The sequence below is a fragment of the Vidua chalybeata genome, chromosome 6 (genome assembly GCF_026979565.1).
Source record: "Vidua chalybeata isolate OUT-0048 chromosome 6, bVidCha1 merged haplotype, whole genome shotgun sequence".
NCBI lineage: Eukaryota > Metazoa > Chordata > Aves > Passeriformes > Viduidae > Vidua > Vidua chalybeata.
Window position 1 is genome coordinate 29,483,260 of NC_071535.1, and position 27,189 is coordinate 29,510,448.

General features: G+C 36.8%; 1 protein-coding gene across 1 annotated transcript in view; it reads right to left on the reverse strand.

Annotated features, from left to right (window-relative positions):
* Positions 1-27,189, reverse strand: part of AQR (aquarius intron-binding spliceosomal factor) — a 48,813-nt gene that overhangs the window by 12,499 nt on the left and 9,125 nt on the right. The window contains exons 10-28 of the mRNA XM_053945313.1: positions 26,977-27,041; positions 25,045-25,161; positions 23,495-23,608; positions 22,591-22,694; positions 21,982-22,084; positions 20,876-20,996; positions 17,925-18,066; positions 17,033-17,211; positions 15,048-15,215; positions 14,450-14,619; positions 10,403-10,644; positions 8,795-8,938; positions 8,228-8,297; positions 7,164-7,274; positions 4,960-5,069; positions 3,499-3,634; positions 1,634-1,843; positions 995-1,132; positions 59-130 (exon numbers count right to left, since the gene is read on the reverse strand). Of these exons, the coding sequence (XP_053801288.1) occupies positions 59-130; positions 995-1,132; positions 1,634-1,843; positions 3,499-3,634; positions 4,960-5,069; positions 7,164-7,274; positions 8,228-8,297; positions 8,795-8,938; positions 10,403-10,644; positions 14,450-14,619; positions 15,048-15,215; positions 17,033-17,211; positions 17,925-18,066; positions 20,876-20,996; positions 21,982-22,084; positions 22,591-22,694; positions 23,495-23,608; positions 25,045-25,161; positions 26,977-27,041 (2,516 nt within the window). The remainder of the gene's footprint in view (positions 1-58; positions 131-994; positions 1,133-1,633; positions 1,844-3,498; positions 3,635-4,959; positions 5,070-7,163; positions 7,275-8,227; positions 8,298-8,794; positions 8,939-10,402; positions 10,645-14,449; positions 14,620-15,047; positions 15,216-17,032; positions 17,212-17,924; positions 18,067-20,875; positions 20,997-21,981; positions 22,085-22,590; positions 22,695-23,494; positions 23,609-25,044; positions 25,162-26,976; positions 27,042-27,189) is intronic.

Here is a 27,189-nt window from a genome sequence, read left to right on the forward strand (position 1 = left end):
GTTCAAGAACACAGAGTCTCATTTATCTTTTTAAGATCTTTTATGTTTCAAGTCTAACCTGCAACAGGAGAGGTATAAAGGTTTCTATCTCCAGAATCTGAGCAGACTCTTCCATTAAGATGTTGTCATACTGAGAAAAAAAAAAAAAAAGTAAAGAGATATCTGTAAACACAGTAACACAAATGAACTATTTATTCAGCCTACCAAAAGAAAGCATCTATCACTCCTTCAGATTTTGCTGGGTGGAACAGTTACAGCAGGATTTCACCTTACAGGCAAAATATTAGTATTACCAAATAGGTGAAGTCCTACTACATCAATGGCAGATCTCTTTGTACCAGTCAGGGCTTATACTAGAAGGAATCCATGACTGAATTACATTACGTGCTTCCTATATGCCATAACCACAAGAGAAAAGTCTTGTGCAGCAGAGCAAACAAATTTGGTATCTCTGCACTAAAAAAATCTGCCATTTTGTGATCCAATACAGTACATGATCAGTGAAAAATAATACTGGAAGAATTACTGGTGGCCAGCTTTTGTCAGAAAAAAAGACTGCATTAAATTAAGAGTTATAGTTACCACTGCAGAGTGAAAAAAAGCATTCCATCATAGTTATTTTTCCTCAAATTGTTAATTTTTTAGGTAAACAAAGCTAAATGTAAAGGCCATGTTTTTCTACCCAGCTCTGCCTCTATTTTATTCATCGTATCACTGCTGTTTATCATGTAATATGGCAAAATTGACTTTTTAAAAAAAAGTCTAAAAAAATTTACCATTTTTGTATATACAGTAACTTAAAAGTGATTTAATCTTTTACTTACAGAAGTTATATTTTTCTTCAGTAAAATTAAAAAATTGAAATATACAGGTAAAAAAATTCAATTCTAAGTAATCTAACCACCTAGATTTGGGGCAGAGATTTGTATGCAGTGGGAAACAGGAGAGAACCAACAACAAACTCAAGTAGTAGTAATGCTAGTATAATCATTACTTTGAATCCTAATTCAACCAGGTCACGTCGTTTCAGAGCAGCATGAGTACAAGTCATGGCAATGATTTTTGCTTCTTTCACTAACAGGTATTTGGATCTATCCAGGCCACTGCGGAGAAGTTCAAATGCTCTGAATTCCTATGGAGAACAAAAGAAAAGTCTTGAAAGTCAGAATATGAAAAAATATCACTTATGAATCCACTCGAACTATGTGGACACCCTCTTGATATAATTAAACAAGAAAGCTCTGAGGGTATGTACTGTTAACAATCCCATCTGAATAATTTATTGTGGTTTCCAGGTTTAGCGTATTTTGAAAAACAATCTTGTTTTTCTGTGAGGAACCCTGTGAGGATCAGAGAAGCAGTGATAGGTGTACCAATCCTTGTAACCTCATCAGTGAAAACGGATGCAGAACAGCTGCTTCCCACAATCCAACTAAAAGAGACCAGACCCTTGCCCCTATTGTGCAACATACCTATATTACTCAAAGGTGAAAATTCTCACCTTGCAAGGTAATGAAGCTGCCTAGATGTGTATATTTCTTCTAGGATGTAGGGAAAAAGAGATTTTTGGAATCGTGTCATTTTTCTACAGGATTAGCCAGATTCACTTGCCTTTAACAGTAATATGTCTTACCTCAAGCTGAGTGAATATTTTCTTAATATGTCTAAAACACCCTTCAGCAATTTCCATATCTTCTTCATATGATTTGCCTTTGAAAACTGGTTGAGGAGCATTTGCAAAATACTGGTGAAAAGGAAAGAAACTGGAGACATCTGCAACATCAGGTGATTTTCCACCTTTAACTTTCACTTTACTGATATACTCCTCCCAACGAGACATTACCTATGACAAAGCAAGGTTTATATCATAAGGTTTTTAGCAATATACAGGCTTGCAGCATAGCATTAAAAAAATTATCACAAAAGTTAGGTATGTCATAGGTAGTATTTGACCTTGTTTCAGAATGACATTTTTGAAGTTGTGGAGGGCTGAGCTTGGCTGGCTGCCAGACTCCCACTCAGTTCCTCTCAGCCCCCCTCTCTAACAGGACAATGGGAGAAATTAAGATAGAAAAGCTTATGGGTTGAGATAAAGAAAGGGAGATTGCTTTGCAAGTAGCATCACAGACAAAACAGGGAAAATTAATTTCATTTATTGCAAATTAAAAACAGAGTAAGATGGTGAGCAACAAAGACAAAACCAAAACCATCTTCTCCACTTCCTCTTTGTTCGCAGGCTTAACTTCATTGTCTGTTTTTTCACCTCGTCCCTACCCTGAGCAGTACAGAAATAATGGTTCAAGTTCACATCACGTCTCTGCCACCCCTTCCTACTCACACTTCTTCCCTGCTCCAGCATGAGATTTCAACTGGCTGCCTCTTCCTTCAGGATATATCCACCTGCTCAGCATGGGAAACTCCATGAGCCGCAGTGTCGGTATCTGCTCTGCCACAGCCACTCCACTGGCTGCAAGTGGAAAACCTGCTTTACCATGGCTTGTCTCCACAAGCTATGGGGAACCTATGCTCTGATGCCTGGAGCACCTCCTGCTCCCTCATTTTCTTCTGACATGGGTGTATGGGGGTTGTTTCTCACACTGTCCTCTCTGCCCTCAGCTGCTGCTGGTTTTTGACCTCTTCTCAATGAGGTTTTCACAGACACCATCAGTGTCACTGTGTATTCAGCCTTGGTCAGCAGTGGGTCTGCTGGAGCTGGCTCTGTCCTACACAGGACAGCCCCTGGCCTCTTCTCAGAGGTCATTCCTACAGCCACCTGCTACCAAAACCTTGCCACATAAACGCAATACAGAAGCAAACTTCTTTATTATCTCCATTTACAATACTTTGATTTAAATACCAAGTGGGATTCATTTAGGAGTAAACTGAACCAGATGACCTCTAGCAGTGTTCCTTGCACTCTTCAACACCAAATGTCCATTTAATGTTAAGGTCCACACTAAAGCTAGCCCAGAGTAACTTCTGTAACAACATACACAGTAAGTGCATTCCGTCCTAAGTGCCCCTCTAGAAGCCTCCTTATGCAACACCGATTGCAAATGTAGACCACGTCACTGAAAAATACATGGAGAAGAAATGAGGGACATACAACATATAATTTTGTACATCTGATTTCACACTGGCATTTAATACTATAAAAACCTCCTATCAGAACCATCAAGTAGCTGCTCTAATGCTTGTCCAAAATATAAAGCAGCCCACAGATTTTCCTATCTGAAGGAGAGGCTTCAGGTTAGAATCTTTGCCAGCATTCATGAAGGGCAGCAATGACTTGGTGAGTCAGCAGGCAGGATTTAAAACAATAACAACACAAGCAAGTCACACTGCAATTTTAACTTTAGCTGTTACTGTATTGTGAATCACCAAGGAAAATGCCTTTTGCTTTTACTCTCAACTCTGAAAAATTCATTTCAAGTTTTATGAAGTGTTTCGTAACATATTTAGGTCATACAGTCTCTGCAAAAGTATTTCAGTCCTTACTTGGTATAAGAAAAAGTGGCCAGCTGTTTCACAAGTGTAAGACACATCTCCTGGGACTCCAAGACTCTCTTGTAATCGCCCAACTTCTCGTAGAAGTTCGAGTCTTCGAGCCAGCACATAATTAACTCTTCCATACCTACAAAAATGATTACATATAGCATCATTTTTATTAAACTCAAAATAGTATCTAAGTATCACAATGAGAGATCACAAAAAACCCCATCACCCTGCCAAAATCTGACACAACTACCATCCTGTTCCAAAACCTAAGAATCTGCTACATGCTGACTATTCTTATCAGTTGAGTCCTAACAATTCACAAAGACAACCTAACAAGAAATCAAGAAATAAAGTTCTCACAGTAGTGCAGCCCACCTTCAAATATATTCCTCAACCTTTATCCCTCCCTCTTGAACTGCCAGAACCCATATTGCTTGCACAAATATCCCAGAGGTCAGGAGTTACCTTGAGAAAGTGTGAAAATAAAAAATGTAGTGTCTTAAAGAAAACTCCTTTTATTGATGAACGCTAGAGTTCAAGGAATATACTAAACTATGGATACTACTAAATAAATATCTGCTATGACATCATTTCAGTAAGTTTCTGACTATCAAGTTTCTGGAATGATCTGACTTCATCAAAGCATTCAATTTAAAAGAAAAAAAATCACAAGGTATTTATTTTGCTAAATACTGAACTATGTATATGTGGGAAGCTTCTAGTGACTATATATAATTTTTACTACAGCTTTTGAAGTCAAAGTATTGCTATGATAATCCAGTACTGGGCAGTTCAGATATTTCCAGTGCACGACCATTATACCCCGCTTACATTTATGAATGTCTGTAATCCTACTGACGTCAATTGGACTAATGCATGACAAACATACAAATATTTAGAAGAACAGGTTCTTAAGTTTTGTGCTGATACCGAGTTGATAGCTTTCCTTACACATTTATACTTCAAAATGTGTTATGAATGAAATAAGCAACTTCGAGGTTAAGCAGTTCAAGACGAATTCAAAGCAGAAAGTTTAATTTCATGTTTATTAATGCAAAAATCACCATGATAGTAGAAGTGATACCATATTTGTACAAAAAAACTGTAACTCTAAGAATCTGCCTTATTATTCTAATTTCTCTCACGCATTAATTGTATGAAAGGTATAAGGGTCCAAAAAAATATAATTATCTATTATTCAAGCAGTTGAGTTTGTGAAAAAGCAATGGACTGATTCTGCCTTTAGATGCTCAAGGGAGCACAGCTTCTGTACAGAATAAGAACCAAAAATTACTAAACCTGGTACTGAAAAATAGTGCACTCTGTGTTACTGGGATTCAATGAGAAGGGTAAAACTTGTCCAACACAGCTCCTTTGCGTGGGAGGTCAAGTGGATTCAACAGAGACATCTTGCTGCCATGTTTATACAAGTGAGTTTATCATTAGCATCTCCTTTCTCACCTGCTGAAATCTTTCTCTGTCTCTAATTCCTCTTCTCCATGACCCAGACGCAGAAGGTGACGCTCATCAATGTCTAGAGCCATGATTTTTTCGAACAGCTGGTTCAAAGCCTAAAGATTGACAAGAACAGGAGAAAAGGTAGTTTTTAGAAGTTCAGAGGCTCTTGCAGGGGAAAACTGAGGAATTATTCATAAGTAAACCAGGAGATCATGCCTATTTTATTATAAATGGAAGCAAAACCAAACAAAAGTTAATTTTGTTTTAACAAAACAAAGTTAATACTGAAACTCCGAATCATGACAACAGGGAAATTAGCCTACTAACACCCTTTTATTTGCATACTTTATACAACATTTACATTGAATTTTACAATTGTAAAATTTAATTCTATCACTTAGTTAACTTAGTTGATAAAGCTATCAATTTACAAAACTGTCTCACAAACACCAATTTTTGTACGATGACATTAAATAATTTAACTTTTACTGTACATGAAAGAAGTATGATCTGGTACTGTCAGGTACTGTGACTCTATCCCATTTTGGATAATTGAATTTCACATAACTAAACTTCTAGGTGTGCTATATCTTCTACCTTAAACTCTTCAGTTCTCTAGTGGCTTACTATCAACTAACCCATTTATTTCAAAAGAGCAAACTTGTAAGCACTGGATCATCAAGTTTTGAAAACACAAGCAAGCTCCACTTGCAGCTGCAAGTCACGTAAACATCTTAAAAGTGCAGCATCAAAGCATGGGTAATGTACCCTGCTGAGATAGAGTTAATTTCCCAGGGCACAACTTCAAGGTAATGTCCTCATTATAGTCTTGTCTGGTAAGAAGAGTCTTCTATCTGCCTCAAAGTTATTTCCTTCTTTTTCTCCTCAATGGACATGTTCTCAACCCTTTCTCCTATCTTTAACCTGCCACTCTCCTGCAACCCATTGCAGACTGGCCTGTATTATTCCAGGCTGTAACTCCTCACCGAAACGATACCCCTTCAACCACTCTTTGATCTTGCTTTGATGAAAAAATATGAAATGTTTTCCAATGGTATGTTCAGTTAAAGTAACTCATAACTGAAACAGGACAGGCTAACCAGGTTAGCCAGGTTAGCCAGGTAACAGCTGACCCTGGTTTCCAAACAAATCATTCCAAATCAGATGCAAATTTCATAGAATCATAGAATATGCTGAGTTGGAAGGGACCCATAAGAATCATCAAGTCCAACTCCTGGCCTTGTGCAGAACACCCCAAGAGTCACACCCTGTGCCTGAGAGCAGGGTCCAAATGATTCTTGAGCTCTGTCAGGCTGATGCTGCGACCACTCCCCTGGGGAACTTGCTCCAGCGCCCAAACACTCTCTGGGTAAGGAACCTTTTCTTAATATCCAACCCAAACCTCCCCTGACACAACTTCAGGCCATTTCTTCAGGTCTTGTCACTGTACACAACAGAAAAGAGATCAGTGCCTCCTCTTCCCCTCATGAAGAAGTTGTAGATCATAATGAGGTCTTCCCTCAGTCTCCTCTTCTCCAGTCTGAACAGATCAAGTGACCTCAGCTGCTCCTGATATGGCTGCCCCTGCAGCATCTTTGTTGCTCTTACTTCAACATTCTCTAATAGCTTTATGTTTCTTGTATATTGTAGTGCCCAAAACTGCAAACAGAACTCAAGGTAAGGCTGCACCAGTGCAGAGTAAAGTGGGGAAATTAAGAGTAAGGCTCTTAAAAACTTATCATTATTATTTTTTTTAATTTTATATATGCTTGAGAATTAGCAGTTAAGACTCCATCTCTTATGAATGGAAAGCAAATATTCATCTGAAGAGGCCTTTGGAAGCCATGCTTCTTTGGAGCATGAAGCACAGAGCAACCAGTGTCTGACAGAGCTAATTAGCAAAAATCTGCCATGCTTGCACTGCATGTGCAACTGTAAGAACCAAGCAGAGACTTTTTCAAAATACTTTCTTATTTTTGACCTCCAACCAATTAAACACATTGAAAACTTCAGATAAATAGTTTAGAACTACACACCTGAAATTCAAAAATTTAATTTCACATTATCGAACTGGCAAAACTGCACACAAGTTGACTCAAGTTTCTATTGTTAGGAGACAAATGCAATTCCCAAACTATTGATCTCAATTCCTACTGTTCTTCTACATTGCAATTACAGGAAAATGCCACACATGACTGACACTTTACCTGATTAGAGTGGGTAACTATTAGAGTTCGTTGTTCTGGGAAATTATGATAAAGATTGGATATTATCTGGACTGCTACATCAGTTTTTCCAGTACCAGGTGGACCCACTACCTAAAATCAAACACACACACACAGAAAAATAAAACCAAATAAAAATCAATATATAATTTATCAAAATACTTCAGAATAAAAAAAAAAAACTAAGTCGGCTGGGAAGAAAAAACCCAGAACAACCTCACAAGACACTGACATTACACACTGCTTCCTGGCTCTGGTGAGCTTTCAGACCAAATACAACATATTATAAAAGACTCCTTCAGACTATTTTGGCAGATTCCTGACTAAAAGGAATATGGTTATCCAGTACAGGAAGTACTAATATGAAAACAGATGTCCTCAGAGAAAAAAGGTATTTTAGCCTCAGGTAAAATAGGGGGGAAACAGTGAAAAGAGAATCAAGACACACAACTGAAAAAGAGTAAGGTGAAAATGACATAAAGAACAGGAAAAATTTAAAAAAAAAGAGTTCATTCCTTCTATTTACTCCAAAATCTACAACTGATGATATAGACATATAGTAATAGTAAATGTTTTCATAGGGTCAATTCCACAACACTCCAAAACTGATACCTCAGACATTTCAAAGGTATCCAAGTATTATAAAGAAAGCATCTCAAAATAATTTGTTCAGGATTACGAACCACTGAACAGCAGCTTTCATAAGCATCTACACATAAAATTACAAACTGCTATGAAATCATTCTTGCTTTAAATAAAGACTATTCAACCAATGCAAAAGCAAAATCAGTTGCTGTGGAAAACCTTCAGCCACTGAAACACAGGATAGAGAAATGTGTTGCTGTATGATTTTGTGAGAATTGGAGCACATTGAACCTTTGAATGTTAACTTTTCAGATCCTTAAACTATTAACAGAAATTACCTCAGCAAGGCTACAGAAAGGGGCATTACTAGTATTTCACTGAATGCACCTAAGGCCAGAATTAAATAAATAAGAGTATAGAATCCTTAAAAATATTCTTACCAAACTTAGAAACATTCTTACCATAGTTAGTCCAGGCTGCATTCCTGCACGGATGGCTTCAATCTGAGTATGGGTAAATTGAATAGTATTGCTGCAACAAAGCAAAACAAAATCAGATAATTGACAGATTTTGCAAACAATTTTGATAAAAGCAATTGTTTTAACAAGTTTTATTTCAATTAACTGTTTATATCTTTCCTGAACTATACACTTGCAAACTTTTGCACAAATTAGATTAGCATTACAACTATGTTTTTTATAGATACAACAGTCTCGAAATTTCTAAGCAAGACAGTAAATCATGTTGCCCATGTGACAACAAACTCCTTCCATCTAAAAGACTGTCTTTAGTTATTATTTGCAGAGAATGTTGTAAAATTATTTAGGTATTACTTTCCTAATATTCAAATTCCTGAGACAAAAAACACTAGAAGGCAGTATTTCTCACTGTTCTTCCAGGGACTTTTTTAACACATAAGGGGCAATAGAATATCTTGATTTAAATATAAAACAAACCAGTATAATTTCTGAAAATGAACTGCTATGCACGTGTTATCATTTGAAAATAAGTTCCCATCCATTTTTTACCGTTTTGGTTGATTATATGGATATGGTCCCCTGTTTGGGATAACATGAGGCTCTACAATCAGCGTTTTAGCTTCTTCAGGGTTTTCTTCACTTCCATCCTCTTTTCTTTTTGTTCCTTTACCTTCCTTCATTGGGAAAGTTATCCTGTAACACATAATTTAGGGTTATAGTTCAACATGTTCACTATGACATAGATTGTCTCAGAAGGTAATAAAGATTTTTTTCTCACCATTAAGACAAACTGTCATACAACAGGGAAACAAGTGCTGCAAATGACAAAGTTTTAAGGAGAATAAAGAAAAGAAATGACACATAAATTGATGAAGCTGATTATACAAAAAGTATTTCAAAACACTGGAAAAGCCAGGAGCAGTGCTGAGAGCCAGCTGGAAAAATGCTGAAGACAAGAAGTTCGTAAGTGAAAATGGAAGAGACAGGGAAAAAGTAATCAAAGACCATAAGCTGTATCAGTGTTCCAAACTATTCCAACAGATGAAGTTTTGATCCTTCCATTTCAATTTTTTATAGCCTTCTGTATATATTAGCAAGTTTCTCTAATTTAGAAACAAATCACAGGTGAATGAATCCCAATGCCTATCCAAAATGCAGATACCTATAAATACAGTAATAATCTCTTACAGGACAGATGTAGCAGTAGGAAGAGCAACAGCTCCTCATAAAGAGCACTATCTCTCTTAATATAGGAACTGAAACTGAACAACAGGTCATTGAGGAAAACTGCGTGTGAGATCTTTTCCAGATACCTTCAGACTATTTTTATATCATTATATAGTGGTAATGCCTTCTCCACATGAATTCTCCATGCAGTGTTTCCAAAAAAAAAGCTTGGGAGATTACCTCCCTCCTTTTCAAGATTCAATTTAGCCATGATAAAAGCTGACTGGTGCAGGGGAAAGGCATCTTTTCCCTCCACAGATTTATTCTTTCACAAGGAAAAGATGTAGTTTCTTCAGCTGAAGGAACTGTTCTCCAGTACTATGTGAAACTCACTTGTCAAAATTCAAGGAAGTGCACCAGGAGGTGCAAGTCTGAGAATTGCAAGTCTGAAAATGCTGGACAATAGCATCACTGAAACAAAATGAGTAAATCTCATTTAGCTGTCAATGGCATCCTATTTCAGAAATCATTTCTAAAAATAAGCATTATGGGATTTCAGACTTAATCCTTTGTGTTGATTGAATGGTGTCTCCAAAAGCTCAAATTTTAACTGATGTTGAAATTGCTGTTCTTCGCTTGTTGTAATGAGACATCTAATTAAAATTCTCTAGCCTGATCTTGAGGAGGCTAGATACCACAATACAGAAGAGTATTATGTGTCTTGATTCTATCTCATACTTTTGTTTTTTTGCATATATTCTGTAGGCTGATCTACAAGCAATGCTCTGATGCATTTTTGTACAGAATAGAACAGAAGTTGGTCCTAGCTGTTGTACAGTTAACTCTATCATGTAACTATCTAAATCTTAACATATCTCTATCTTTTTTTAAAACAAAGAGCATCTCCCTTCAACCCCTGAACATAACCCCACCTGAAAACACATTTCAGCAAGAATATCAGACCAGAAGTACTTGAAATATTGAGATCACCTGAAGGGGGGTACATGAAGATCTGGATTGTCAACAGTAACTTTAACATTGTACCCCGGAAAGCTAGCTTTTAAATGGTCAATGGACAGGAAAGTGTCATTAAAATCCAGAGTTGCAATCTGATTGGGCATTTTTGAATAGTGTGCACTACTTGGGTCTCCATATCCAAGAATGATGTCATGCAGCCAGTCAGGAACCACACAATCTGTGTTCATCAGATTCCTAATAGTCTCCAGAAGAGCCTGTAAATAAGAAAAAAATCAGAAAAAATAGGATTGAAGAAACTGACTTCTTACCAAGTAAAAATAATACTGAAGTTCAATCAAATCTATTTTAAGATGACAGAATATAACTCTTTAACTGACAGTGTTTGGTTAGATTGAGTCAATACATAGACAGTGTACATATGCAACAAAACACCAGTATCAAAGCACAGAATTCTTAAACTAAGAGCTAGTAAAGATGACCATAATCATCAGTAAAGTTTTCATCCCAGAACATTCACAGCAAGGGAAAAACACATAGAAGATCCTCATGTAGTTTAAGGTTTCCTCTTACACGCCTATAAATTTCACCCCTGCAGTCAGCTTAAGCTTCCCTTCAAGCATTTCCTCTTCACCCACAAATTAATTTATCTGATCATTTGTGGTTACATAAGTTTTCTCTCCCTTCCCCTCTTGTGAAAACACCAATGCTCTAGACCCTAGACTTGCACAGAAGGTGTGCTTTTTAACTAAGAGGAAGCTGAATTTTTGCCTTCCTGTTAAAGGGCTACTTTAGTGGCAAGTCTTGAAGAACCATCTCACTTGAAACTTGGCATTTGGTCACTATGTATCTGCTTCTCAGCAGCAGCAGGGAACACAGGATACCAGACCTGCACTGATTTCAAGATCCTCTGACTTCCCATGCCACCAAACATGGACGCAAATGAATGGCAAACACAGTGCATCAGATGTCCACACCAGAATATAATACAGAACCTCCAAATGCCTATCTTGTAAAAGAACAATCAGTCAAATCTAAGTACAGATTTTTATTCTGAGAGTCTACATTTATATATCCATCTCCAAAGGGTAGGATTTTCTTTTTCTTGCTTGTGTAGTATCATTCAAAGAGCCAAGTAAAGTGATCACCATCCCTGCTTAGTCAACCTCTATTAAGGTCCTGATTCTTCCCCACTACTCAGAGTGGGTGAGACCACATCTCGAGTGCTGTGTCCAGCGCTGGGCTCCTCAGGACAAGAGACAGACATACTAGAAAGAATCCAGCAAAAAGCCACTAAGATGATTGCAGGATGGGAGAATCTGTTGTATGAGACGCTGAGAGAGCTGGGATTGTTTAGCCTCAAGAATACAAAACTCAAGGAGCATTGGAGAATTTGACTGATTTGTATAAAAAAATGTAACGAGAGGAAGTAAGGCTAATGCAATGAGAGTCACTCAGTAGTGCCCTGTGAAAGGACAAGGGGCAATGGACATGAATTGAGATATGGGAAATTCCACCTAAATACACCAAAATATTTTTAGTGTAGAGGTAATGCAACACTGGAACAGGTTGTCTAGACTGATTATGTAGTCTCCATCACTGGACACACCCAATTCTAACAGCATAGTCACAATATCTTGAGCAACTTGCTCTAGCTGACTCTGCTTTAAACAGATCTTTGACTAAATAATCTCCAAAGGTCCCTCTAAACTCAACCATTCTCTGAATATGTTTCTTCTAGTCACAATCATGCTGTGGCTTCTGTGACGGACCTGTAAAGCTACGAAGTTGAAGGCATCTTAGTACTTCTGAAGCCTGAATTACTTCAAAAATATATGGATGGACACGTCCCATATTAACTAAGAATTTTTTTATTTTGTTGCAAATACAGAACAAGTACTTCTGGCTCAAACATATATTAAGCACAGCATAATATGCTTGTGCTAAGAAAAGCACAAAGAAATCAGACAATGTCACATTTTCAGGTAGTATTTCTAAACCTAGTGATCAGTTTCTAAGAGGAAGCAAGAAATATGTTCCTAACAGTAAATGTGGTGTTTCTACATCACAAAATCTTTGCTTCAGCTTTTCAAAAAGTAATTTTTATGCATGTAAAACCAATAAGATTCATTCTTGAAAGAACTAATGCTGCTGACCAACTGTAGTTACACAGGGGTGTCACCTCCAGCAAACTCACTGTATTTGCACTTTCTCTGCTGTCTCATCTGCTTAATTTACAAGGACTGCACAAGAGTTCTCTTGTCTTCTCTCCTACAAGCTCAGCTTTGAACTTCAAGCTGCCTTCCATCTGCTGCATACACTGTCTACACTAATCACAGCATTGTCTTGTTTTCTCCAGTTGAAGTTAGAAAGGTTTGCAAATGGCATGGGATGCATGCACCTAAACTGGCAGCAATGTGATAAATGTGGAAATACATTAGGTTGTCTTGAGAAATGAATGTATGAGACCTTCATAAATGCCAGCATAAAATGGTTTGCATTGGGATTTGCCTGTAAATTACTGCTCCAAGAACAGAGCTGAAACGATGACACCACAATGGTCTATGCAGGCTGAAAGCTACTGCTTCACACCAGAGGTATCTTTCTAGTTACCTCTAGACTTAAAAAAAAGTCCATGTCTTCCTGCCTACCTCTTTATCCATTTACACAGAACTTGCGACAGAATCCCTCAAAATGAACATCACTTTATGCAATGCATGATTTTAAGGTACCAAAAGAAATGTAGTTTTTCATTCATGTTGCATTTTCATAATGGAATACTCAAGGAACATTAATGATTCAGAGGTCTAAAAGGCAAAGAAACTGAGTAAGAAATATTTTTAGGTGTACAAAATGATGCACCTTCACAGTGAAGAAGGCCAACAGCACCTTGTTCGTGCTACAGTGTGAATTTGCCATAGGTGAAGGGAAGTGGCTCCTTCCTTTCTGCTCAGTGCTGTTGAGGCTGAATCAAATAGTAGTTTTGGCTGAAAGGAACCTTTAAAGCTCATCTAGTCCACCCCCCCTGCAATGAGCAGGGCCATCTTCAAGCAGACAAGAGTTTCTCAGAGCCCTGTTCAACCTGACCTTGAAAATTTCCAGGGATGGGGCATCTACCACCTCTCTGGGCAACCTGTTTCAGCATTTCACCACCTTCATCGTGAAATATTTTTCTTATATCTGGTCTGCATCTACCATCTTTTAGTTTATAAACATTACCCCTTGTACTACCACTATTAGAAAGTTTGTCCTCATCTTTCTTAAAAGCCGCCTTCCTGAAACAGTGCAGTCAGATCCCCCTGAAACCTTCTCTTCTCCAGACTAAACAACTCCAACTCTCTCAGGCTTTCCCTGCAGGAGACGTGCTTCATTCCTCTGATCATCTCCCTGTCATTTCTCTGGACTTGCTCCAACAGGTCCTTCTTGTGTAGGGGAGGCCAGAGCTGGATGCAGCACTCCAGGTGATGTCTTACCAGAGCAGAGGGGAAGAAGCACCTCCTGCGACCTTTTGGCCACCCTGCTTTTGATGCAGACTAGGATGCAGCTGGATTTGTGGACTGTGAGTGCATACTGTTGCCTCATATCAAGCTTATCATCCACCAGTACCTCCAAGCTCTTCCCAGCAGAGCTGCTCTTGATCTGACACAGTCCAATGCCCAATAAGAAACTGATCCAGTGACCCTCCCAAAAGCAGACTCCTCTGATTTTCACATTTTGACTTTTTTACTCCTTTTCTTACAGTTTACTATTACATTAGGTAACAAAAACATTCCACATACACCCTTAACCCAAAAGTCCAAATATGAAGGCTTCCTGTTAGAAGACTGAAATTATAAACCAAAGTTTTATTATATACTCAAGCAAAGTAGCAGTGTTCTGATTTTCAGTGTAAGAGTTATCTGCAGGAGAAAGTGATCACCAATCACTCTAGCTTCCCATAGGGAAAGCCTAACCTTTGCCACCTAAATAGCCTAACTATAGGCATCTAAAATAAAAAAGTCTCAGTAATGACAGCATATTCAGACATACTCTTACCTAAGAGCCAAGGAGCAAGTATCTTACCTTGAAATTGTTTTCTTTTGGTTTTCTTCTCATTATTATATTAAATGTCTCATAAACATCTTCTGCTCCGTTTTGGATTGTATTGGTCATGTCCTGCTGATACTGGTTTGGGTCCAGAAATACTCTGTATGTTCTGCAATCACCTTTAAGTCTTGGTTTTGGTTCAGGTCCTGCCCATAATGAAACAGCAAGATTAGAATTTGACTCAGTGCTAAAAGCAAATTATCGTTCAAATAAGTGATCCATAATTGTTCCTTAAATGAAATTCAGACAAATTCATATGATGAAACTAATTTCTGCATAGCAATAGAAACATTTCATTGCATTATTCTAATAGTTTTTGAATAGAATCTATTTTAATCCTTAACCCAGCATACTGGATTTATTTAATTAATGTAGCTACATCAGATTTTACCAGAGGAAACTAGTTAACCTTTCTCAGGCTGCTTATGGAATTGGTTTGGCTTTTTCCATGTATGTAACTAATTCAATGAACATTCTTTGAAAGAGAGAAAAATTATCCATTAGGCTGTTAAAGATAAAAAATAGAGACAGAAAAAAAAGATAAATCTCTTGAACAAGTTTTGGTTTATCATACCTTCTTCAATAACACGCCCTTTCTCATCCAGCATGCCCTGAATTTCACAGCCTCTGACATACACCAGGCCAGTCTGCTCAACGAAAGGCTGTCTCCTGTCAAACTTGGTGCCGTAAGGTTGCATGGGACGCACCGTAATCAGGAAGCAGACGTCGTGCTTGCGCAGACCTGAGCCCCAAAAGGAACAGTCAGTGATGTGATTGAATGGCATTGTCCTCATCAAGTCCTTAACATATATATGAAAGAATGCATTAAAATTTAAATAAAATCCCACCTGTAAATATTTTTGTTTTGCTTCAAAATATGCCTTGAACTTAGAGAACACAAAACCATAAGCCGTTACGATATAATAGATATAAAAAGTAGAACTTGAAGGCTTTTTTCATAAGAACAAACATTATTTCAAGATTATTCTTCTTCCAGTAATCTTACTCCAGTTATTTTTACGTAGTTATTTTCCATCATCTCTAAGGGAGTGTGACATTAACCTCTTATTCTCATTGCTATCCTCTGGACAAACCTCCAATTCCTTTTTTTCTTTTTTTTTTCAACAAGTTAAGTGCAGTGCCTAAAACTGGGCACAAAAACCTAAACCAAGTTACTTTAGTTATCTATTTAATAGAGTAAAAGGTCACTTAACCAAGTTACTTGTTTACTGTTACATTCCAGTTTATAAATTCCAATATAACTTGAGATTTTGTCTTTTTCCCTCAGTACTAACAAAATGTTGGGGAATCACATTCACGTGTGAGCAATGATGACTCTGATCTTTCCATTCTGCAGAGGTTATTATATATATAAGTTATTTCCCCAACATGTATTTGTACAGGGACTTGTCCTTGCTTAATAATCATCCCTGCTGAACTACATCCTACTTTTCGAATGCTGCTTCTCCAATTCACTAACATAATTCTGAACGCTAAATCTTCTCACCAGTACACCTCCACAGTCTCAGAGATCTAAGACACCTTCAAAGTTCAGAAAACATGCTGTATTTTTCATGACACAAATAATTCCTCATTAAGCAGCAGATACTATTCAACAGAAGGCAGTTTCATCAAGATCCTCTTAAGTCAGGCAATGATTTATGAATTCTTCATCTCAGTTTTGATTTAGTTAAAATATGATTTTTTTTCAAATCATAGAGACTGTTTTAGTATTTAAAAAGCCAGGTGTACCACTGTATCGATACCGTCATTATAGTGAATCCTCTGCCATCCTCCTAGATTTTCTACTTTAACAGAAATCTACAGCCTCAAACCAGTATCTGCTCATTTATCACACAGTCCAGCTTTAGCATTTGTGCTACGTGACCTGTAATCACACTACGCAGCTCCAGCACATTTATCAGGTTTCTCTAACAAAAGAGAAAGGAGTGACATTTACTGATAACACAAGTCCAATTGCATGCTTCTATGTCACTTGCCAACACGGTCAACTAAAGTTCAAATCCCCAAGCAAAAGAAGTGTCGCCTGTGGATACTTACAAGAAACAGTATTTGGTACAGTCAGCACTTCTTAACATTCAAACATACTGAAAACTACTGAAATGCACTGGTTTGAATTAAATAAAAATCTATCCTCTCCACTTGCGTATGAGACAGATATCACATTCCCCATACTTTTCAATATGACATTTTTAACAAATATATTATTTAAAATGCTAAGTTAACTTTCAACAGTCCCTATAAAGGACAGCATTTTACAGTTGGGCACTGAATGACATCAGTCTGAAGTAATAAACATTCTGTTCCCAATGAATGCCTAAGTAATTATTTCAAACTTTACTTTATGAAAATATACTTCAAACTTCACTTTATGAAACTCCTTAAACTTGAAATTTGAGTAACTGACTTCCAAACTGTATATTAGGACTGACAAATCTGTATCATGGTTTAAAACCTCTTCTTACAAATACGACTAAATCAAAATGTATTTTGATGAGCACCTATTTTGAGCACTTCATTTCAAAGCATGTTAAGTACCTTCCCATTCATCTTTGATGTTATCTCGGACATTCAAATTAATTGTAACATCTGCTCGCACTCGCATGGGCCAGTTTTCACCAATGTTGGGCTTGGCCACCTCCACCACTGTGAAAGAGACAATGGGTTGTGCCATCCTAGCCCATCCACCAAAGACCACACCTCCATATTCTGATAACCTAAGAAATAAATCCCAAAGTTTTGTTAGTCATTAGCTAATTACAGATTCAATTATTTTTTAAACTGTGAGAAAATTTACCCTACAGTAAGTTTTAAGACAAAAGTAGAATTCTTAACTTTATGTACTACTGAATTAGATTCATGTAATCCTGCATTTTAGAATTGAAGCATAACATAACTTATATTTCAAAAAACAAGGGCAACTTATGCTAGCATTATTCAAAAAAACTCACTGAGACAGAAGATAAAGGAAAGGTAACAAAAAGCAACTACTGAGTATTAAAGATATCACACCAAATAAACCCTTTAAATCAAAACAGGATTAAAATGTAGCAGATGGCAAATTCAAGAATACTCAGTGACCTCTCCCACAAACAGAGGAGTTTATGACGTTTCTGTATTTTGTAATGTCAGCCAAGGCTTAGTACTCATGGAAAATTAACTCATCCATCTTAACAAAACAAAGGCTGTTTGTTAGCATCCACACGCCTTTAACATACCTACAGGGATACATAACCACAAACCCTTAAAATATCAACTCTTGGGATGGCAATACCTTATGGAAGGAGTAAGTACAAACCACAGTATCTATGTAATAAAAAACCACATTAGTTACAATGCATTTCATATATACACAGTACCAGTTTTTCATTCTTAAAAACACTTTGATTAGAAGAGAACAAACTGGTTTGCACCAATTAATAAATATTACCATGGTTTCATCCTACTGACACTATCTTCAATGTCCTGTCTGATCTCATAGGTAGACTCCAAGCGGAAAAGATTGAAGTTCCTCAGCAGGTAGTCATGGAGAGTCAGGAACTGTAGATTCAACTTGGGAAGTGCAAGACAGCCTATGGATTTACGGGAAGAAGGAAGGAGGTATTTGAGGGACAAACAAAAAAAAGATGAATTAATATACTGTTTCTATAAATTCATGCACACATACACACTTTATTGTACAACTGCCCTTGCCGTTATCCTTGGAGATTCTAAAAACTACCTCTTTTATCAATACACACCCCTAAAAAGCATGTATTTTTCAGGTTCTCTCTAAAAGAACCTGTACAAGATTGAAGGAATGTTCATCCTTCTAGCACTAATACAGTAAACTATTTAAATATTAAATCCATAAATGTATTCAGACTGTAACAAAATTAAGTTTAGGAAAATCAAATGCACAACAAATGGTCTTTGGAAATGCAACAATTAAGTTAGCATTAAAAATGATGAAAAAGGCTAATAAAATAATAAAAACGATGCAACATCCAACAATTCCCCTATTCCCACAGTTTATGTTTATTAGATGCCATAAAAACCATTAATGTAGAAAAAAGCTTTAAGTCAAGATATTAAATTTTAACACACATCTCTAAAGTTTCTGTTACTGGTTTGCTTTTTACATATACAAGAAAAAACACAGGAAGATTAGAGTATTAGAACTCTTAGACAGGTCCTAAAGCTTCTTCCATTGTTTTAGGATAGATTTTCCATAATTTTCCATAATTAAAATTCCTATAAGTTACTCATCTAACATTACTGGACTACTATTCCAGTTTGATACCTATGTTTAACACCTGTGAAAGCATCTTGCTTTTGAAACTTGCAACATCATTGTTGAAACCTGTCTCTGGTATAGGTACTACGTATTGACTTTCACATGCACTGAGATAAAACCGCAGTGAAGAAAGGCAGCAGAACACAGTAATTTCTATTGTGGAAAGCCTGATGGTGATAAAATACTTTAACACATTTCCCAACACCAAGTAAGAAACCCTGTCCTGTAAAGCTAGTTATATGCACAAAGGGCAGGGTGTGAAGCAACACCTCTTTATGACTGCACAGTATTCATCAGAGAGATAATCTTCTTCCCTCATTTTCTAAAAGGAAATAGAAACAATACACCTAACATTCTTGGGTTAAATTACTCTTACATAAATTTTAGACCAAACTTAGTTACTTTTAAGAACACAAAAAAAGCCTTAAAAGACCAAAAACCAACACTGTCTTCTTTGAAACCAGGACAGGAGAGCACATGGAGATTAGAAAGAGAAAGTATAAATTAAACAGATGCAAAATAGAAAAAAAATCTTGAACAGTCTGACAGCAAAATAAATACTTCACAACAGCACCATCATCAATACCATAAGTATTCACCACAGGAGGAAATGGTTCCACTAGCAACCAGTGTTACTTGACAAAATTACCTGTCATCATTGACAAGATTTCTTTAATGCATTATTAAGAAGTCACAATGATGAGCTGCTTTCTCCTCCTGCCACCCCTTCCCTCCCCCACTATAACCCATATTGCCATTAATATATTTGGCTGATCCAATCTAACCACACAGCACACAGAAGTTAACCACCCAGAACAGGATAAATGACAGTAGAGCTGCCCTGATCTGCACTGAAGAACCTGAATGGTTCAGAGCATTAGAACAACCTATGTGCTGTTCACTGAAACAAAAAAGAAAATTAAAAAATACTTGGTTTATGTTATAATTTCCTAGAAATTACAGTAATCTCCCTGCTTCAGGGTTTTTTTTTCCTTTGTTTTGGCTTGGTTTTTTTTGGGGGGGGAAAGAGGGGCAGTCTCTTTTTTGTTCCCTTTTTTTTTAAAGATTAAACATCAGCAGCAGAAGAATCTGAATCAGCTTTTAACAAATTGCATCATACTAAAGAAAAATACTTTTTCTCTTCTTTTGGAGCACATTTCTAGATGATATTTGTTTCCTATCTTTCATATCTTGTTGAGAAAAAGATCCTTTGTTGCCTATAACCCTGCCTATCTAAAGGGGGTCATCTCTTTCTTCTCATTAACACTTGTTTTGCAGAGAATTTATCCAAAAAGACTAATTTATGGCAAGCAGCTGAACTTACAGCTTACACCTATGCAAAAAACCCTTTTAAATCAAAACTACACAGGGAAGAGTATGGAATACTGGCTGCTGAAACCCAAAACAAACTTTATACTAGTCTGTGGAGACATATGTTGTTATTTGAAATTGTCACATTCCAAATTAAAATTTTCACATTTCTAATAAAATTTCTCATTATCTACATTAGAACAACAGTTTTTAAAAGCAGCTAAACAAAAAATACATGTGCTGTTTATTGCAAACCTTAAGATTACATGATTCCAGTTTGCAATACCAGCAGTTTACTTCCCTGATCATGAGCACATTACGTTCTCAAAGTAGTCACCTTTCAGTAACTATGTGCACTTTTACCTTGAAATAGAAGTAAGATCAGTGGTGCTAATTTCCTCCCTTTACCACCTCTTCCCCCTTTTTAGAAAGGTTTTCTTGAATGTACTTCAGCACAGAAAACAGACAATAGCTTTTCTTCTGCTGTTTCCAACCTTTTTCACCTTACCTGTGCCTCAGCTGGTAGTACAGCACATCTACTATCCAGAAGCAAATAAACATCTTTGTGTAAAAATAGATTTTTTGATTTTTCTTTAATTCCACTATTTATTTGCTAACAATTTAATCTCAAGAGTTCCTGACTCATAACTGAAAAAAAAACCCTGATCTTACTGGAAGATGCCGAAGTACCATGTGTAAGTTTCTTGGACAGAATAAACATAATATATCAGAACCCCTTTTTTTATTGCAGCATTTACTACTCTGTTCAGCATTTACTGAACTACTAATCATACCTTCTCCAGAGTAATATTCAGTTGGTACAATATTTTCATCCCAAATAATCTTCTCAGTGGGATAGAGAGGCATCTGGTTGAGCTGCTGAATTTGAGAGATTCGTCGCTCATGACGGGACACCTAAAGAAAGGAAGCATTTCAAACCTCTGAGTCAAAAAGGAACAATAACTATACTTTTGAATCAGACAATAATTCTTAAGGTGATAACTTGCATTTTCTCCATCAATATTTTTCTAATTAAATATTTTAATATAACACAGTGACATCAGAAGATGAATATAGTCCAACTCGTGGTCATAGTACAATAATCAAACAATCATTTGGCTATTCAGCAGATCAAAAATGGCAAAACAGAACTGAAAATAGTCAAGGCTCAGCAGAGAATCAACTTCAAATAAAACTTACCTTACTTTCCATTAAAAATATGGTCAGTACCTAACTAATACTACTCATTCAGTAACAGTCTTTATTTCCTCTTTGGGACACAAAAAAAAATCTATCCAATACTATAATATGTTATCTGAACAAGTATCTTTCCATGGTAGCAATAGGAATATCACTACCTTCAATACCTTAGAAAATTACATGAATAATTTTTTAAGAAATCAACAATCACAGAACAAACTTATGAATGAGATTTTAAAAAACAGCTATGGTATTCTAATACTGATATCAAATTAGAAGCCTACAATAGTATTGCTAGACCTTGAATATCCAAAAAACCATTATGTGCATCAAACAATATTTCAAATTGGTTTGAGGATCAAATAGGTACTGAAAATCTAGATCTACTTTAACAGATCTTTTTGTTTTTAAATGGGATAAAAAATTTTTCAGAAGAACTCAAAACCATTTCCAAGGCTCTTCTTATTGACCTAAAAAACCACACAATACTCTTTCATTGAAACCATATTTATGAATAGGCATTTTCCAATACTTAATTTATATGGTTTTAGACCCCATCTTAACATGCCATTTACTGCTTTAACACTGCTGTGGTTCACAGGTGGTTCACAAAACGTTCTAAATGACTACTTTCCTGCAGTTTAGCTATACCTTGAGTTTTCAACAGAAAAAGTGCAAGCAGCATCAAGCACGTTTTTACCAGCAGTTCCAGCAGAAACTCCTTCTCGTGGCTCGTGTCCTCCCCCTCGGCCAGCGGCGGCAGCAGGCACAGGTACGACGCCACCTGGTGGAGAACGTTGGAGCTGCACAGCGAAAGGAAAAGAAGCCTCTGTCACACTGAAACCAGAGAGGGAGCACTTACTGCAGCTGCTTTTTCCTTAAAGAATAAACTCCAACTATCTGATTCGACCAGAGCTAAACAATTACGAGTACGCTTTTAGGTGAAGTTTGTGTGTAAGGTGTAAGCTGAACCCTTCACCTACGATAAACATGGTAAGGGGTGGATATTTTTTTTATTGTTTCAAGACCTGACACAGAAGTAAACAACAAAGCATACACTGCCTGTGTCAAAAAACATACTGCTATCCTTTTACTCACAGCATTTACAATATAGTAAGTTAATACAATGGCATGCTTTCATGATTTCTGTTGTAGTTCTTCTACAGAACAGAGTAAAAAAATATACTAAACAAGTTAGAGGTTAACTACTGGCTATGCACATGAGAAATCAAAAGGAAAAAAGGCTGGAAATTTATTAAATTTAATCATACTGAGAACCAAGAATTTCAATTTCAACTTGATAACTTACCTAAGAGGTCCAAATAACTTCACCAGTGCATCACGAGTATCTACTGCAGCTACATTTGAGAGTGCAAAGTCATATAACTCTGGGAAATGTGCAAATGCTGCTCTCTACAAAAGATCCATGCATGAAAAGTGGATGTAAGCGTATTCATTAAATGATTTCATAACAGTTTCAATACTTAGAAAAAAGCATAGTTTCTTCTGGTTCATAACATGAACCACACTATGGACCCTACCAGGACAGAAATACAAGCCAGATTAAATCTCCATTTTTTGTTAACACCATCTGTTTGTTACTCCTCTACTTCTGACACAGTATCTTCCTTATTACACCCTTCTATCAGCATTTGTCGTCATTAAAATAAAACATAAGGGAGCAGATATGTAGCTTTGCACGCAACTAAGAAAAGCCAGGAACAAGTTTAACTCAACCAAGCTTCCTTGAATTGTTCTGTTAAAACTGATGCAAACAATTCTAAAAAGTGTGAGTCAATTTGTACAAGGGACCACTGTAGGCACATGTGCACACTGATCTTGAGGAAATGCTGCCACCTACTGCATCACCACAGGGTCCTACAGCATTGTGCCTTCCCTTCTTAACAGACTTAACAGGAACAGTTCATTTTGGTAACACAAGGTCAAAAATGCTGATATTTTGCTAAAGTATATTATTTAGTCATAGTCACACCCACCATGCTGAAGCATTACATGTCTTCAGTATGGTAGAGGCAAGTCAAGCTAAAGCTATTCCTGTAATTCAAGAGGGAAAATAAGGGGGTTGATTTGGGAAATAGTCTAATGCCTATTCCAGATGCAAATTAGACTAGAATAGAACATACCAGATGCAAATTAGACTAGAACTAGAACCAAGTCCTCTGTCTCTCATAAGCACTTCATCCTCTCCTTACCTGTAGAGAAGTAATTCTGTCATAGTGAATTGTAGTCATCTCATTCTCTGTCAAAGCATTTCCAGTCTGATCATTGATTTCAAAGCCAGTGTAGAATTTGAGCATATCTAAAAGCTGAGACATCATCAATATAAATTAGTGGATTAACAATAAGAGATACACTACTATGAACAAAACCACAGTTCAAGGGGACAAATGCACAAACAAGAACTCCTCAGAGTCTAAAAGAATTGGACTAAGGAGTGGTATCTAAATTTTATACTTGGCTGATGCATAAAATAGTTTTAGTTAGGTATCTCATCTGCAAGACATCAAAATTTCAGTATAGTCCATCAGCAATATAGTTCCTTGATATACTAGACTTGAAATTGAAACTGATCACAGTAAGGTGATCTAGCCAGAGGCTGACATTGAACCCAACTTACAGCTTCTTGCTACCAAAAGGGAGAGGCTTTGTGCCCTTCTGCCCTCTCTGATGGCAGCTCTGAAGTTCATCCGACCTTTCAATGGGATTATTTAACTTGGAGGAAGAAAATTCAGATGTGCTGCTGCCTTTGTGTTCCATCAATACTGACCCTCAGAGAAAATGAGCAAGAGGCAGAGATGGGGGACAGCAAGCAGCAGGAAAAGCAGCTGAGATGCAGGAAAGGGGACAGATCTTCAGATCCTGCCATATAAAAAACAATGTACTAGCTATGAGTGAGTAAACTGAAGGACAGGAGTGAAAAACAGCTGCACTGCAAAACAGCATGAAGTCAAAATGAACAAGAGAAGAATGCAGGGTGACAACTTCTGCTATGTGTGTGGTAAAGCATGCCAGAAGCTGCACTGCTTTCTAGCTTGTACTTTTAAGAACTCCTCAAAACAGAAGCAGAAATATTACTTTACTCTTGTGAGACCCCTCCTGCAGTACTGTGTCCAGCTCTAGGGTCTCCAACACAAAAAAAACCTTTTTGGAAAATGTCCAGAGGAGTTTCCTATAGGGCCAAAGCACCTCTTCTGTAACAATAGGCTGAGAGTTAAGACTGTTCAGCCTGGAGAAAAGAAGGCTGCAGGGAGACCCTATAGCTTCATTTACAGTATCGAAAGGGAGCTACAAGAATGATGGAAAAGGACTTCTCAGAGGACACGTAGTCATAGGACAAGAGGGAATGGCCTTAAACTGAAGGAGGGCAGGTTGAGATTAGATAGTAGGATAAAACTACTGTGAGGATGGTGAGGCACTGGAACTGGTTGCCTACAGATGTCCCATCCCTGGAGATGTTCATGACCAGATTGGATGGGACTCTTGAGTAACCTGATCTAGTGGAAGGTGTCCCTGTCCATGGCAGGGGCATTGGAAGTGGATGATCTTTAAGGTCTGTTCCAACCCAAGTCATCATGTGATTCCATGAATGTATGAAATGCTATGGGAGCAGTCGGACACATAGGTACAAGTAAGAAAAAAATACTGTGTGAAAGATTTAAATAAACATGTAGTTTGCATCCAAACAAAAGCTTTCAGAAACAAAGGGAATGAAAAAGTTCTTTTCAAGAACTTTGTATCTCACCTGGCAGAAGAGATGACCCTCTTTTTCTCTTTTAGCAAGACTAGACAGGTAACAGTGAACAACAAGATGGGAGTCATCCAGCACTGTATTAAACCAGCGCCGTGTGGGAAGCAAAGCCTGTGGTAAATTACATCATGTTAATACAAACAACTATTCAAAAAGTAAGAAATCCTGGCTTCTCAGAATTTTTCCATTTCAAAAAGGCATATTAAGACAGATTACTGCAGTTATTTGCATATCTAATACCCTCACAGAAGTATTAAGGCAGCATTTATGTATGCCAAGACACTGGGTTTATGCAGGTAAGCTGCTACAAACACAGTCCTTTATGTAACAGGAAGCACGGCACAAACTTGCCATTAGTGACAATTCATTCTGCCAGTAAAAAAAAGTAAATTAAATAAAGCAATTAATCTACTACTAAGTGTCTACATAATGATTGTGTGCTACAAATGATATGTCAAACTGCTTCAGCAGTTTGCTTTAAACATCTGTTTTCTGCACCAATTTAATGAATTTTAAGCCTGAGGTCCTTAAAATTGCCAACTACTTCTCTTCTTTGCAAAATGCTCAAGTATTTTTCAAATCTTCAATAACAAAAATAGAGCTCTTTCCTGCTCATTGTAAATAGATTAAGCTGCTATATGTAGCAACTGTTGAACAGCATACAGTAGAAGACCACAACTTAAGAGAAAAATTAGCTGTTCTCTACAGACTGAATTTAGAAAGCCAAAAAGCATCACCACGATGTTTAGAACTAAGATGAAGAAAATAAAAGAATCTGTAGTAGAAGATGTTGCTCGCCCTGCACAATAATTACAAAAACAAAGCCATAAAACCGTAAGAACTCTCCATTGAATTGTTACTTTCAAATTATCAAATCACCAGTTTTGATGGCAGCGTATGCATTGTAATATGAAACAGTAATATTCTGAAAAAAGCCAAGTAAAAAGAGCCCATTAACACAGTACATGCTACAAAGGCATAAAGACTTGGATTTACAGCTAATTTCTCATTTGCTTGCTCCAGTCACTTACATAGGCTTTATAAACCTGTCTGAATTCTAATCTTTCTGTAATACCTAGAGAGAACCAATCTTAAATGTGCTGCTTCTAAGCATTTTAAATCAGACTTTAGTTCACCTTCCAACATGTTTTCTCTTACCAGAGTATATTACATACATAAGGCAGCAAGCTCTAATTTAAAATATTAACAGAGTCAGCCTGCAGAAATTCACCACAAAGCCATTTTAAAGTTCCCTGTGCTACTGTTTCAGAAAACTCTTGTTTTATTTCACAATGCCTTCTGAATCTGAAGTTACTCTAAATAAGTAATTACTCATGCAGGAAATTGTAAATGAATACCTTTTAATACTGGTACTGTGGAGCTTAAAATTGTCTCACTTCCTCGGTATCTGCTGAACAATTTCACAAAAACTTGCTCCACGCCTTATTACTCTAACAAACTGCAGATCCTCAGATCTGGTACTTGTAAATAATGAACTCCAGCCAAACAGAAATAGTTTACATTTCAGACTACTGCTGCTTTCTGGGATTTAACCCAACAACACAAAAGAGACTTTAAGTGACCTGTTATGCCATGGGAAGAATAATTCTGAATTATTCCTACCAAATTAAAGCATTACACATTTTCAGAAATTGCCAGTATTATTACCACTATTCCAATTAAATCCTCTTCACTAAGCACTTAGGATCCTAGCTTTGCCTACTGGTTTATCAACATTGCTGGTCAGCTCCCAATATGGATGCAATGCACAACCTCTTATTTATAGATGAAAAATCACTTTTAAACAACCATATGCACAGCTGTGACAATCATCTCCAATTTGGAATAAGGCTGTAATAATTACTTATGCACTTCAACCCTAGAAAAGTACACCTGGAAACTAGCTGAATCAATTTAAAAACTTACCTCAAGGTCTAGCATGAGTTCAATAAACCTCTCACAATAATGAACTTTGTCCATAGAAATAGGACCTAGATAAAAAAAAAATTAAATTGATCCACATCACAATATACTTACACTTGCATAATTCCTTAAAAACTAAATAAATGCTGCAAATATAAAAGTATTTATTTTAATATTGTTAAAAGCTAATTAAAACATTATTCTCTTTTTAAAACA